The sequence below is a fragment of the Condylura cristata genome, unplaced genomic scaffold (assembly GCF_000260355.1).
Source record: "Condylura cristata isolate star-nosed mole 26May11 unplaced genomic scaffold, ConCri1.0 scaffold00022, whole genome shotgun sequence".
Classification (NCBI taxonomy): domain Eukaryota; kingdom Metazoa; phylum Chordata; class Mammalia; order Eulipotyphla; family Talpidae; genus Condylura; species Condylura cristata.
The window spans coordinates 16,396,466-16,411,711 of NW_004567123.1; the positions used below are offsets into that span (position 1 = coordinate 16,396,466).

General features: G+C 41.1%; 1 protein-coding gene across 2 annotated transcripts in view; it reads right to left on the reverse strand.

Moving 5' to 3' along the window:
* Positions 1-15,246, reverse strand: part of RPRD1B (regulation of nuclear pre-mRNA domain containing 1B) — a 49,299-nt gene that overhangs the window by 23,441 nt on the left and 10,612 nt on the right. Inside the window, exons 3-5 of one of the 2 annotated variants that reach the window (XM_004687199.2) lie at positions 14,219-14,352; positions 6,302-6,414; positions 4,199-4,325 (exon numbers count right to left, since the gene is read on the reverse strand). In XM_004687199.2, coding sequence (XP_004687256.1) covers positions 4,199-4,325; positions 6,302-6,414; positions 14,219-14,352 — 374 coding nt within the window. The remainder of the gene's footprint in view (positions 1-4,198; positions 4,326-6,301; positions 6,415-14,218; positions 14,353-15,246) is intronic. The other variant, XM_012728462.1, reaches the window with a different exon arrangement.

Sequence of the window (15,246 nt, forward strand, 5' to 3'; positions counted from 1 at the left end):
AACAGGCAGATCTATGAAGTACACTGCTGAGGGGAGCAGCGGGCGGGTCAGGAGAGGTCTGCCGCACCATGTGGTCACCTCCGGGGCAGGCGGGAACTGAACTCATGCGGAAGCAGCCTCAGCTTCTCAGTGCTGTGCTTTAACCCCCTGCGCCAGCAGGGAGAGCCAGTATGTGAATTCTTACTGTGTGCCTAACAATGTTTTAGGGTCTCACAACCAGCAGGGACATGAAGGACAAGAACTTTCTAGCCCCAAGTAGTTTACACCCTACTTATCTATTAGCTGATGGTAAAAAAAAAAAAAAAAGGTAAAGAAATGCAGTGGAAACGAATGAGGCATTTGGAAAGAGCAATGTGATTTTAAATAACATAGTCATGGGGCCCTCCCTGGTGGTGCAACGGGTTAAAGCACAGCACTATGAAACTATCCCATCTACTGCAGCATGAGTTCAATCCCGAGCCAGGAAGTGACCCATGGCAGACTTCTCCTGTCTAGCTCACTGCTCCCCTCAGCAGTGTATTTAAGTATGTTATACTGCCTGTTCTACGCCCCACTCTGTTTCTGGAGAACCCTCTCACCTTCTACACCTCTGGCCTGTATCCCAGTTCTTGTATGCATAAATAAATAAAATCTTTTTTTAAAAAAAAGTCATGGTAGGCATCAATAAAGTGAAATCTAAACCAAGGCCTGAAGGAAGTGAGAACAAGCCAGTTAACACTCTGGAGCAGAATATTTTTTGAAATATTTTAGAAGAACTAGCTCAAGAACAACAGACATACAGCTACAGTTCAACCACGTAAAGGGCTCAGTGAACACGAAGGCCCAGCAGGGAAGAGAGTCAGGCAAGGCAGCCATGTGAGTGGGCATGCCTGAGCACAGGGAGGTATGATCCAACCTCCACTCTTACCAGCTCGCTGTGGTTACTATGTTGGGAACAGGATGGGGCTGGGGACAGGAGGAAGCAAGGAGACCAGGAAGGGGTCTACTGCAATCACCCAAGAGAAGTCTGTGACAAGATACTGGGTTTGGTACTGAAAGGACTGATGAGGGGGTCATTTATAAGATAGAGAAATACATGAGAGAGATGATTTTTGGAGCAAAGATGAGGAGATAGGACAGGGAGAGTCTAAAATGTCTTTGGAAACATCCAACTAGGAACTCTGGCTAGGAAGTTACATATATGGGTTTCAAGTTTAAGGGAAAAGCCAACACTAGAGATGTAAGCTAAGGATGCCTCAGTATAAAAATTGCTAAGTATCAAATCAGCTAAGAAAGGTCTGTGGAACTAGCTAGAGAAGAGGGTTAACTATTCAACATTAAGAGTTAAGAGAGAAGTGATGAAACCAGCAAAGGAGACTGAACCAAAAGCTAGGATAATACAGGGCCATATTTCCTGGTGCTGCTCTAACAAGTCGCTGCACATTTGGAGGCTTAAAAACAACACAATTATCTTAGTATTTATTATCAGAGCCCCTTTTCCAACTTCAAAATGTAACCTTCCTACTTTTGCTTCTTATTTTCTCTCACTTTCCCCTCCTACCTCCCTTTGAAAATTCCAGGATACTCATCTCCATCTCAAGATTGCAAAGTGCCTTCTACTGTGCAAAACAGCACATTCAAGGCTCTGGGGATTAGAGCTGGGGCATTTTCTTTTAGGGGTGTGGAGATGTCATTATTCTATACACCACACCAAGTAGAAAAGTATTTCCAGGAAGAAATTTAAGATAACCTCAAGTTAAAAGTAGGCCAACAACAACAACAAATCAATGAATCTAACAACATGAAAGTCATCAATAATAACAAAAACAGCAGTTTCAGTAAAGCAGAAATGAGAGTGGGAGAAGGGGAAAAGGAGAGAGATGAGACTAAATACTTCATTTAGAATGTTTTGTTATGAAGAATAGAATACTAGGGAAAAGGAGACATAAAGTAGCGGAAAAAGTAAACCAGAAGCTGGATGTTCTCCATTTTGCTAGCTCTCAAAAATAAATCTTCATCATGTCCAAAAAAATAAAAATAAAATACTACTCTTAAAAATGATTTCAGGGCCCTCCCAGGTGGCTCAGCAGGTTAAAGCACTGCACTAAGAAGCTAAAGTCACTTCAACATGAGTTCGATCCCCGCCTGCCCCGGAGGTGACCACATGGAGTGGCAGACCTCTCCTGGCCCACCAGCTGCTCCCCTCAGCAGTGTACTTCATCAATCTGCCTGTTCTGTTCCCGGCTCTGTCCCTGGTGAAGCCTCTCACCCTCCGCATCCCTGGCCGGTACCCCAGTTCTATATGAATAAATAAATAAATAATCTTTAAAAAAAATGATTTCAAAAAAACTGAGAAATAAAGCAACAGTTTAAAAGGAAGTTAGGGGGACAAGAAATAAAATTTCCATGTGGGGCAAAAAAATACCTGTTACTAAGCTGTTGAAAAGGATCCATCAGAGAAGGAAAAAAGTGTTGGAGTAGAGTTCTTGACTAGTGAGAAAGACCAAGTCTAAACAATGTAGAGGGCTGGAGTGGAAGCCCGCACAACCCCACAGACACAGGAGGCCGTGTGCACCCAGGTGTGCTCGTTTTCCACAGGCGCCTCCTCTGAGCAGCTACAGTGAGGGAAGAGGAAAGACCGACTCAAGAACGCAGGGTGCCAGGGCTGTGGGGGAGGGAGACACACTGCTATGGGTGGCTGCAGAGCTTTGGTTCTGCAGGATGAGACAAGACCTGGAACTGACTGCGTCTGATACTGCTTAACTGCGTGTTCCCGAGGGGTTAAGATGGTATACTTTGCTGGGTGTATTTTACAATAAAAAAAAATAATAAAAATTAGCTTTAAAAAGCTGTATGAAATATAAAAAGATCTACACTGCCTGCTTTGTATTAATTTGCTTCCAATTTTTGCAGGTTATAATTCTGTTAGCAAGAATGAGAGGGTCTCCTAATTTTTTAAAAGTTGGATTTAACCAGAGAACAGTGGGATCAAAGGGATTGAGGGGCTGAGAGAGTGATTCTCAAATCTCTAAGCCAAGGAAGGCAGAGAATGAGGGCATGGGGAGAGAAGGCAGGAAAAGGTGGGATGTCTACCAGACGGTGAGAGGTGTGTGGCTGTCAGACCTGGGAAGTGAGGGAGGGAGGGGAAATGCAGCTTGCTCGATTCGGGAGACCTCGCCTTGTGCTCACCAAACAGGCACACCCCTGCCTCGGTAGCACTTCTCTCCCGCATGGGTAGTTTCCTAATTTGGGGAAACCTCTGATAATAATTACCTCGTCAGAAAGGCCTTTCCTGACTACCCTCCTGCCCCCATACCTCTGCTTTATTTTTTTTCTAGCACTTAAGCACCAAGGGGATATGGGTGGGACACAAAGAACACCTGCTACATAGGGCCTCAAATATTTGTCAAATGAAGGAAATACTCATGAGCAACCTTAATTCCTTTAGAAGAATATGGAGTTAGTGAAGCAGCCAGGGAAGGGACTAGTGGGAGAAACAATGGCCCCCAGAAGCGAGTATACCAAAAGAACTGACTTGCTTGTTATGGAAAGAACAAGGATTTGCAGCCAGCTGAAATCCAAGCTCCACTACTTGCACGACTTCGAGAGCTGCACCTGAGCTCTCAATGGCCTCCACTGCAATACGGGGATGCAGTCAGCCATCGCAAGGATTATCGTGGCGTAGTATTTGGCACAAACCACACACGGTACAAATCTGTTCACTCATCAGTCTTTTCTGCAATCCCCCAAGCATAATGTGGGAATAATATAAACCAGCCCTCCCCCACTGCACTGGGAGCGATCATCAAGAAGGCAAAATGGCTCGACTGACAACACTGTCAACTATGGGGTGTGTCAGTGCAGTGAGGAAATCACAGTGCACTGACATGTAACTTTTTTTTAATAAGAGGGTCATACATTTAATACCTTCTCCCCTTGGTATTCCTCCTATGTAATTTGCATCTTGCTTTCAAATCACCTTACTTAGATGACCACAGGTTGTGACAGTCAACCTTTCTTCAATAATTCCTAGAATGACTATTCAAATCTGAACTGTTAACAGCAGCTTTCCCATTCAGCATGTGAATTAAGTTTGTGTATCCCAAGATGGTGGAGCTGTAACAGTACACACAAGTCTACATCTGCAGATACAGGCTGTCCTGTGGTTTGATGCATTAATCATATGACCCTCTTTGCCCATCTTTCACCCAAACTCTACCTGTTATTTTTTCCAATAGAGAAACATCTTGTACTTCCTGGGGCAAAGAAGCAATTTTCTGTCGGACAGTAGCATCCCCTGATGCAGCATTTTCCAGGTCTTGCAAAGCTTTGATTAGTTCCTCAGTCTGTACAATGAAAACACATACAGCACCATCCTTAAAACGTATGAAGGTTAAAGAAAATTAGTTTGAGATAAATAAGGTGGAGGCAACTTCTAAAAGTTATCATTCCTGACATTTAAAAAATTGTTCTTGGGCCTCCCTGGTGGTACAAGGGATTAAGTCTCAGCACTATGAAACTATCGCTGCCACTGAAACATGAGTTCTATGCCCAGCCAGGGAGCTGACCCATATGTCTCAGCAGACCTCTCCTGTCTCATTGTGGCTCCCTGCAGAACTGCCTGTTCTGTTCCTAGTTTGTCTCTGGTGAATACTCTCACTGCCCCACACCTCTGGTCTACACCCCAATTTTTGTATGCATGAATAAATAAAAAAGAAATCTCAAAAAAAATTTCTGGGGCCCTCCCTGGTGGCGCAGCAGGTTAAAGCACAGCACTAAGAAGCTAAAGCCACTTCAGCATGAGTTCGATCCTCAGCCCCAGAGGTGATCTACATGGAGCAGTAGACCTCTCAACAGTGCACTTCGTCAGTCGGACTATCCTGCTCCCCACTCTGTCTCTGGTAAATCCTCTCACCATCCCTGTACCTCTGGCCTGTACTCCAGTTCTGTATGCATAAATAAATAAATCTCAAAAAAAAAAAAAAACTGGTCTCATAGCTTACACTGAAGTCAATAGTATGGGTTCTAAAGAATATACAAAGTTAATTTTTCTCAGTCCACCCAAAATATGCATGAAATGCTACAGTTCTTTAAAAATACTGGTTTTGAAAGTGTCCAACTTAAACTGGAGTTTGGTTCACACTGCTTAGTTTCAAATGACGCATGATTTCTGGTAAAGGACAGTCTCCTTTGTAGAATAAAGCATACAAATCAAATGTTTAACAAGTATGTACAGACTGATTAAATGAAATGGTATCACCTACTTCAAAATTCTTTCTTGGGTTTATTTTACAAGATCAATGTCAGAAAGATTATACTTTCAATTTTGGCAACCACTCCCAAATTAAATGTGTCAAACTCATTAATCACAATCAAGTAGGGGGGGTAATCAAGAAAAACAAACCAAAAATGCATACTCTATAGTTTCTGAGATGTCAGAAAGCATGAGCCACTGACAGATTAGTCAGGCCATAATGGCCCAAGTGTAGCTGATAGTCAGGTGTTCCCAAAAGTTAATCATTCAGGCTGTTCTCACTGAAGTTTTCAAATGTGAAGATATATAACCTGACACTGCTTTTATTTAATTCTTAGCCTAACTGAACATTTTAACATAACATAAACATGCTTCTTATTTCACAGGTTTTAAACACACCTACGTGTAATGAAGTAAAGCTATTCTGGGCAAACAAGATGCAGTATAACTGAGATGAGCCTAGTCTTTGATGGCAGTTAGATCCATATTCAAATTAAGACATTCTGTCTCCTTGAGCCACATATTTCTTTGGTAAATAAATAAATAAAATAAGCTAACCAAAGTTACCTAATTTATATGCAGGGACAAAAATGCAAAACATCTGATTAAAAATCCAGTAAATGCCAGGTGATTGTTTCAAAAATTAGATAGTTTACAGTGTATGAATCTGCTACAGCTGAACAGATTGTCCTCACAAACTAATGAGTTGTTTACTTACAACAAAATAACCAAGCAGTTGGAGTCAAGGCACGGTAGAGGTCCTTAATGTCTTTGTAATATTATCTGCTCTTTATCAAAAACCTTTTAAACAATACTTGCAATTTATAGGAGTAGAAAAAAGCCAAATCCAAATACTATATAAAACATAAATCCATCCATAACATGCAAAGATAAAATCAAGCCTGTAACCTGGCACACTTCACGGGTAGCTCTTGCACCTGGTGCCCTGAGAGCTAACCTGTAGTGAGCCAATGCCACTGGTTGCCGGCGCCACCTTGTGGCCATAATCTTCAACTCAAGGTCATTTCACCAGGGCACTCTCACCCTGCTCTCTCAGTCAAGACCTACCAAGAGGGGTCCTGCAGAAGGATCTTGGGGAGAGTAGCTTCCAGGGTAGTCATCATCCTCCTCCTCTTGAATCTGCTGAAAAGTTCTCTTCAGTGATTTCTTCTCCTCTGTTGCTAAAGGGAAAAAAAAAAGAAGAAAGAACAAAAGCAACAAATTTGGGTCACATAGACTACAAAGGTAAGAGCTACATGCTATGTACAATGGGCCACATGTAAGAGGGGCGGATGGGTGGCATGTCCAGAGATGGCTTCACAGTCATCTTCATGCCAACTTTTTTTAAATTGGGGTAGTTCCCTGTATTAGTGAAAAGTCAAAATGCCTGTCATTTAGTCTGTCATCTGAAATTGACTCACACTGGAAAAAAAAAACACTACCAAAATCAAGCTGCTAAAAGTGAAACTCCCTAAACTAACACATTTAAAACTTCATTAACTAAAACTTACTATCAGATACGATAATGAAGCAAGTCGAAGTGAATGAAGATTTGTGAAGAAACTCCACATAAAGAGTTTTGCCTTCCAGAATAATTTCAGAAAATAAATGGTAGAAAGAAAACCCAATAAAATTATGTCAAAAGTGCCCCCAAAATTCTTTGAATAGAAAACAAATCTAACTTTACCTTAAAATACAAAATAACTATTACTATAAAATGACTGAACATTACTGAGAAAAATTACTTCAATTATCATTTTAAAATTACAAATAATGTCAAACAACTGTGGGACACAGATTTAAATGATGAAGTCTTGTCCGGAATGTAAAGAAACTACAGGACACCTAACTCATGCCTGGCACTGCACTGGCTTCTTTACATTTAGTCCTTCTGGCAATTCTAAGATTTTCCAGGTAAAGAAATGCAGACAGCCAGGGAAGCTAGATGACTCATGTAAAGATGTGACTTCATAATGTGTGCTCTTTCCACTGCACTCAAACTACTTAGCCCCATACAGTTTCTCTTTCACCTGCCCAACGAGGAGGACACCACGCACTGGCCTATGAACTCATTTAAACATATTCTTCTGAACAAAGAATGTAGCTCCTATACTTTACCTTACATAGTAACTGATCAAGCTTATGTTTGACATAAAAGCTTCGTCAATATCATGGGCTTTATTTTTGCTTAATATTTCATCTGTTCTAATTTAAACAAACAAACAAACATTTTAACAAACAGTTTGAACTTAGCATGATCCTATTATGCCAGATTTTTACCCGGACTTAGTTAAACACTTGTTCTCCAACAAGATGATCAAGCTTCAGTTAACCACAGTTTATTACTAAGCAACTGCACAAATAATAAACTTTGCTTATACCTTCAGTCCACAAATCATTATGTAAATAAAAGAGAAGCATCATGATCACTGACCAATTAAATCACTTCTTTCACTTCTTTTCAACATCTACTGGTCACCAACATCTACTGTTCAGTTCACAGACAGCAAAGTGTTTAGCTGTGCTGTCTTCCTATCTCCCAGTGACAAAATCCACATGATATTTTGTAAAAATGAATACTCAAAGCAGAACTAACCAACAAAGATGAAAGAGCAGCAAAGAAACAAAAAACAAAAACTAGTGGTGGAAGCGAAATCTGAATGGAATAAACAGTGCAGCAGGAGACAGCTGTTTGTGGGATGCTGCCATGTCACCATTCTAGGGACGCTAGATTTGCAGCCAGAGGGATTGGTGAAGACCAGTTTATCAACAGAAGTGAAGAAAGTGGTTATGATGAAAAGGATGGCAACATCCTGGAAGAAGAGACGCTGACAGAAAACTATTACAGTAACTCTCAGAGATACTGTGAAACACTGAAAGCACAAAGGACGAAATGATGGATGCCAATCTAGACTGAGAGAAGAACATGACAATTCACTTACACCAAAACAATGTTCACTCCATAGCAGGAATTCTAAACGGAGGCATGTTTTTCACACCACTCTTGGTAAATTACAAAAACATAGAACACTTAATGTTTCCAATTTTTTGTTATAACATGCCATATTATTATTTACTGTATTTCCCCCTCTCTATACACATCATAATCAACAGTGAATCTGATTCTTTGACAAAAAAATTCTAAAGTCACAGAACTAATTTTCCCTATTGAAATAAGATCACTAGCTGTGTAGGGTCAATCGAATGACCATTTTTACCCACCCTGCATTACCACATAAAGCACCTAATGTGTTGTATAATACATACAGACCTTCAGCCACTACAGGAACAAAGTAGTCCCTAGAAAACAGTCCCAAATGCAAAAAAAGGTTATATTGTTTTGTGTCCAAATAAATAAATGTTAAAAACACAAACCTGGCCCTCCCTGGTGGCGCAGCGGGTTAAAGCACAGCACTGAGAATCTGAAGCCACTTCCGCATGAGTTCGATTCCCGCCTGCCTCCTGCCCCGGAGGAGACCACATGGCGAGCCAGACCTCTCCTGACCCGCCCGCTGCTCCCCTCAGCAGTGTACTTCGTCGATCTGCCTGTTCTGCTCCCCACTCTGTCTCTGGTGAAGCCTCTCACCGCCCCTGAGCCTCTGGCCTGTACCCCAGTTCTGTATGCACAAATAAATAAATCTTTAAAAAAAAAAAAAAAAACACAAACCTGCACCCTTTAGTTTCCAAACTCTCTGCGAAAGCATTACATACAAAAACTACACATCACTTCAGGCACTCAGAATTCTTGCATTTTTGCACTGGAATGCTTCTCCTAGTTCAGTTTCATAAGCCTGTCCAAAAGCAGTGTGTTACTCGAGTCAGGGTCCCACTCACAGTCATCTGCATCTAATTTGGTTTTCTTTTTGCCACTTTATACTGCCACTCTTTCATGACAGTACCTGACTGAAATCAAACTGATAAAAATTATTTGGGCTGGGTATGTCCTTTGCTGTGGTGATGGCAGAGGGTGTAACAGGAGGTAGCCATGTCATCCTCCTCTCCAGGCCTCTCCATCTGATGCATTATTCAACATCCCTGCCCTACAGCAACTCCCTTCCTGAGCTACCTAATTCCATCACTTCCACTGGCTCCATCTTCCAAGTGCAAAGCCTTAAAGACCGCTAGAATCTCTTCCAAATCCCCACATTCCAGCAGACTACACAGTGCAAAAGATGTCTCACATATCTCCTCCTTTGTGCTCCCTGCCGTAGCCCCTAACCAGCAATCTACCTTTCCTTGTGCCTTGTCCAGACACTGTGCCAAGCAGCCACCCTGCCTTTAGCTGCTGCTCCTTTTCCAAGAGACTACCTCTTCGTAATCTTCCTAAAGCTGAGCCCTCACTGGAAGAGTGTCCTCGAGTTCAGAGCCTATTTGTGGTCCATCTTGAATACTCGCTCGATCGTCACCATCTCCATCTAATTCCCACAGCTCTTAGGCCTCTCTTGGAAAGCAAGCAACTTGCTCCTTTGCATGGATATTGGCAGGCACAGGCCTTCTCTCTAAAGGAGCATTAAGTTCTTAGACCCTAGGGAAGTGTCAGCAGACCTAAGTTTGAAGCCTCACAAAGGCAGAGCAGGCACAGAACTTGAAAAGACCATCACTGCTTTCCTTTATACAAACAGGACAGCCCACCCAGGAACCTGACCCTGACTCATCTGTACAAGCTAGCAGTTATGCTATCCAGTATCTTCAATCAGTCAGACAGTCATTAAAATAACCTAGAAAACCTGTCAGCCCCAGTCCTATATCTGAATTTAAGATAAGCCACCCTTTCACTATCAATTTGGCTTCTAGTCACAGTACTGACATTCCCTTTTTTACTCAAGTACTCTGTTTACAGGTATAGCAAAATCTACAGGTGGCCAAAACTGTTCTGCCCTCCTATTGTAGACCCTCTATTCTACCCCCTTCTTGTCCCTGTGTCTCCAGAAGGCCATTGTACTCAGCTGACATTGAACTAACTCTGATTAGAATTTACAGTAAACTTTAAAGATGTGTGATAGAACTTCACACGATGGCAGAATGTAAAGCTAATTTTTTTTTTTAAAGATTTATTTATTCGTATACAGAACTGGGGTACAGGCCAGAGATGCGGAGGGTGAGAGGATTCACCAGAGACAGAGCGGGGTACACAACAGGCAGATCAACGAAGTACACTGCTGAGGGGAGCACGGGCGGGTCAGGAGAGGTCTGCCACGCCATGTGGAGCTCCTCCGGGGCAGGCGGGGATCGAACTCATGAAGAAGTGGTTCAAGCTTCTTTGTGCTGTGCTTTACGTGGCCCTCCCTGGTGGCGCAGCGGGTTAAAGCTAATTTTAAGGCAAAAGTCAAGCCTGAGGCTCCCAAACCATATCACAAATCACGTCACAAAATAGTTACCACCTGTGCAGCTAAAGCTCTTCTGGGCCCCACCATCAAAGTCACCTGCCTTCTTGTCCGAGGTTCCCACTCATTATGCTCCCACTCATTCCTGTCATTACAAGACTGACAGCAAACTGCTAAAAATAATTTTGGGGTCATTTCTGTCCTTAGCCATCCTGATGAAGCAGGGTATAACGGGTGGTAGCCATGTCTTCCTGTTCTTCCAGTTCTTGTCTTTCTCCATTTGGAGGACATATGGAAGTGAATTATTCCCCAGGCCCTCCCAGTGTTCCTCCTTTCCAGAGTTACCTCGCTCCATTATAATAATGGCTGAGATTTTTTTTAAATCCCACAAATTTTATAGTATTTTAATATTATTTAATTTGTGGTATAGTTGACATTTTTATGTTATTTTTAAATTGAGAAGAGAATCAGAAAATACTATTACAACTACTCCCTCATTCTTTTTTTCCCAGTCCTACAAAATAAGGGGTAAAAACTTTAAAGTGCATTTAACTTTACTTGTGACTAGATAAAGATCCACAACAAAGAAAGGTCAGCACTTGAGGTCCATTTCTGAAAGTTCGTCCACTGAGATGAGTGGCCAGGTTCAGGCCTGAAACCTGGAGAAGCTGGACCTAGAGTCTATGCACTTAGCCACTATGCTCTCTAATCTTGCACAAATTGTAGGGGACAAAATATACTAAACAAATCTTCTTTTGCTACTACTTCATGAATTCAGGATATTAGACATTAGAATATATTGTCGCTAACATTTTACTTAGCATAAGTTATTTTCACGACGACTCAACAAGATAGTAATCTGAGTAACGGCCTTATCACACAGTGAGCACCTGGAACCTCAAAGAATGCAGTGCCAAGTGTTAATTCCACATTGCGTGGAATTAACAGAATTGGGATTCGTAGTCTGATTTTAAACCCTTGCTCTGAATAGCTAAATTAATATACTAGAGCCCAGAAAGTTGGGAGACATACTTATTCATTCACACCCTAATTCAAGTCTACTGAATCCACATGCTTTCAGGAACAGTATGGTGTGATGAACATAAGACTTTAAAGTCCTTCAGAGCTGGCTTTGAATTTTCCATTTATTAATCATATCTACTGGGAAAAAGTTACTATTATACCCTTTTAAGTCTAAGTATCTTTACCTGAAGTATGAAAATACCATAGTCAGAGAGTAACTGGAAGGATCTAAAATAAATTAACATGAAAATGAGCCAGTAGAGAAGCTGGTGCCTAAAGGTGTTCAATAAAGGTTATTTCCCTTGTTTGATTCCTACCTAAGTCCTACAGTAAGACACTATGTGAGCCATGTGTGATTGGAGTAAACAATGAAGTTTCATTCAGTCAAACAGCTTGAAAATTCCTAAAAACAGACAACTTCAGAACACTGGGGTCTTGTGCCTGGAAGACAGGTATATAAACTCAAGATATACCTAATTCCAAAACAAAATTCCCCAGGTTCATGCATTCTCCAATACTAGAACTGTCAAAGTTCCACAGTAAAATTTTTATTTTTACCTTTTTTATAAGTCTTTTATTTATATACATTTTAGATCACTGTTTACTTTCGAACAATGTTTGCTATCTCCTCTCAGGTGTAGTCTCCATAAAATTCCCACCACCAGTCCATGAGTGTGCAGCACCAGGCCCTTGTGCTCTTCCTCCCATTCTGAGCCCTGTCCCTCCCCTTCCCCTGCAGAATGTCTCTCATTTATAGGTGCCTGTTAATTCTGGCCTTTTATTTATTGTTTTTTTTTCCCCCCTGATCCCTTATTTGGTTCCCCTATATCCTCCTGTAAGTGAAACCATGAAAATTTTCATTTTCAAGATAAGTGCTGAAGTTGTCTGAAGACAAAGAATTATCCATGAATCAAAGCTGAATATAAAGGGGCTATTTAAATTTGGAAATAAACTTCTGGGGAACTCACCGATATTTTGAAGGGATTGTGGTAAAATATTCTCATAACTCAAGTTTGGAGAATACAGTGAGAAGACAGTTAACCGGGACTAATAAAAACAACAGAACCTTCTGTACATGTTTTCATCTTTACAGAAGAGAGAAAGAGAAATGATCTTCAGATCAGCATTATCCTGTGTACAGACCAGAGACTGTTGCTGCTACGATCTAGAAGCTCAAAAATACCAGAAGCCGAATGGTGGTATTTCCACATGTACCGCTGCCACAAATCCCCGAAGTGTTTGAATGTTCCCTGAGTGCACAACTATTTCTCACTCCGCTCTTACTCTTTCCCTGCAGCATCTAGCATGACTGTTGACTTAAAGCCCGTGTCCAGCAAATGCCTGCTGAATTGAAATTCAACACTTAGCTTTAAAACATCATCTTTCAGAGTTCTCCCACTTGCCCAGAGGTATTTCTAAAAAATCAGCACCGTTTATAAATGAACTCTAAGGCAGAGTTAAAGAATGCCGGATAATCCCCCAACCCTGTGCAGAATACCTCCAAAAGATACAATACAGACACTACAAGAATCCAAAGTAGGAAACATCTTGCTTTTCAGGAGCTACCACCAGGTGACCCTGAAATTATTTTCTGTCAACTCAACCACAATGACCTGAAATCTGAAGGCACTTACATCACTCTTAGTCATTCGTGATCACACGTGTAAGCAGAGGAAAGTACAAAGTACCAGAGGAACATGGAGGCAATGGCTGCATGAGCCTCGACAAGCTCAGCAAGACGTCAGAATGAGAGCAGAAAGCTTGAAGAATGATTTGGCATGCAGTGAAAGAAGCAAAAGGACCTTTCAGGCAGACGTAGTGGCAGATGCAAAGGAAGGGGTGCCAGTGCAGCACCCACAGGTTGGCCACTGGCAATTCAGTCTGGCCAGAGAGGATGGCGTGGGGATGGAAGAAGACAGTGAAAAGTACACGAGTACAGACCATTTAGCATCCTGAATCCTGTGTTAGTACTTCGACTGGATGCTCTGTGCCATCAGATCAGATCTATAGTTCAGAAACAAGCCGTGCCAACAAGAATTAAGCTGCAAGTAACCAGAAGCCAAAGAACCAACATTTGATCTTACTCCTCTTTAAAAGAAATAAAAAATAACACTCGTTCTTAAGAGGGTCTTGGCAAAATTCACACAAACACATGCACACATTTCCTAGGCTGAAGACCAACATCAATTTTAGACAGCAAGCTGACAACCATATTATCAAAAGTATATTCCAAATCCACATCAATGTTTCATGGAACCAAGGGGTTTCTCCAAGTTCCTGTACTTGTTTAGTGGCAGGGTTAGGACAAAAATCTTAGTGCAGGGTATCTCCTAGTTCCCCACAACTCTAAACAACTTTATTTTACTTTTCCTTTGTTCAAGGAGAGTCCCTGAAAGGCGGAAGAGGGTCAGAGAGAATACAGAGTCAAAGGGGGTGTGAGATGATGAACAGCATGGATACTAGAACCAGGCTTACACGCTGTGAGCACTACATAAATTCTCACCATCATTTATGATCATCTCTCTCTGAAGAATCATATAATCGCTGGTGGTTCACAGCAACCCCCACTGCAGCTTTTCATATTTGATTCGAAAGTAGGCAAAGACCAAGAGCTGTAAACATGTGGTGATGTTTCTACCTTTGGGGGGAGGGCTCTTGGAGTCCTCCATAGACAGCTTCAGCTGCTGTATGAACTCGCCGCCATACACACTTCTTTCTTGCCAGATGTTCAGCAATCTTTCTAAAGGTTTTTTACAGCCTTCATCTGCCTCTCTGCCCAGAAAAGATGAAAAGATATATATAAGCTTAAGATTTTTTGTTTGTTTGTTTTTAATTAGGACAGAGCTACTTAAAAAAAAAAAAACTGACTAAAAGATTTACATATTTAAAAACAGAAGAATAAGGCACAAATTGTGATAAATGAATACCCAAAACCTGACCAGAAATTACTTTCTTCTGTGGTACATAGGGGAGAGAAAGGGATTATGTTACAGAAGTAAGCTGTGTCTTTTAATATACCTTTGAAAGATGGAACAAATATGGCAAAAAAAGCCAATGGCTGATATTTATAGACAAAGAATCATTTAAAAAATTGACCATTATTAATTGGGACAGCTTGCTTTTTAAGAAGACTTTAATTGAAATCTAGTGCCAAACATTCTGCTGAAAATTAAGGCAGGCCAAAACTTTTAAGAATAGAAGAAATGCTTAAAAACATTTAAGGTGGGGAATAAATTTACTGCAACTTAATGCTCAGACACCAACACCTCTGATATATATAAACATACTCATACACACATATACCAGGAGTGACCTCAACTTTAAATTAATTTCTTCATGATAATTTTAATTCTGGGCTACCTCTGTGTTCCATGTTCACACAAAGGTGTCTAACACAGTGAGTAAAACAAAGTCCTTTGTAGTTTATAGCTGAAGAAACTAGATTGTTTTTCCCTCCTGACATACAACACTAGAAATAGAATCCTTTTTAATGATATAACTAGTATTCAGTATGAGCCAACTGCTTACCAAAAATATTAGAGCATGGTGGTAGGATGGGGGGAAGACTTTCTGAAAAAGAAAATAAAACTTCCTCACCATCCACTGTATTACTATGAATTGTTCTGTTTTTCAAAGTTTATCTAGATGTCAATGATCTGACAACGA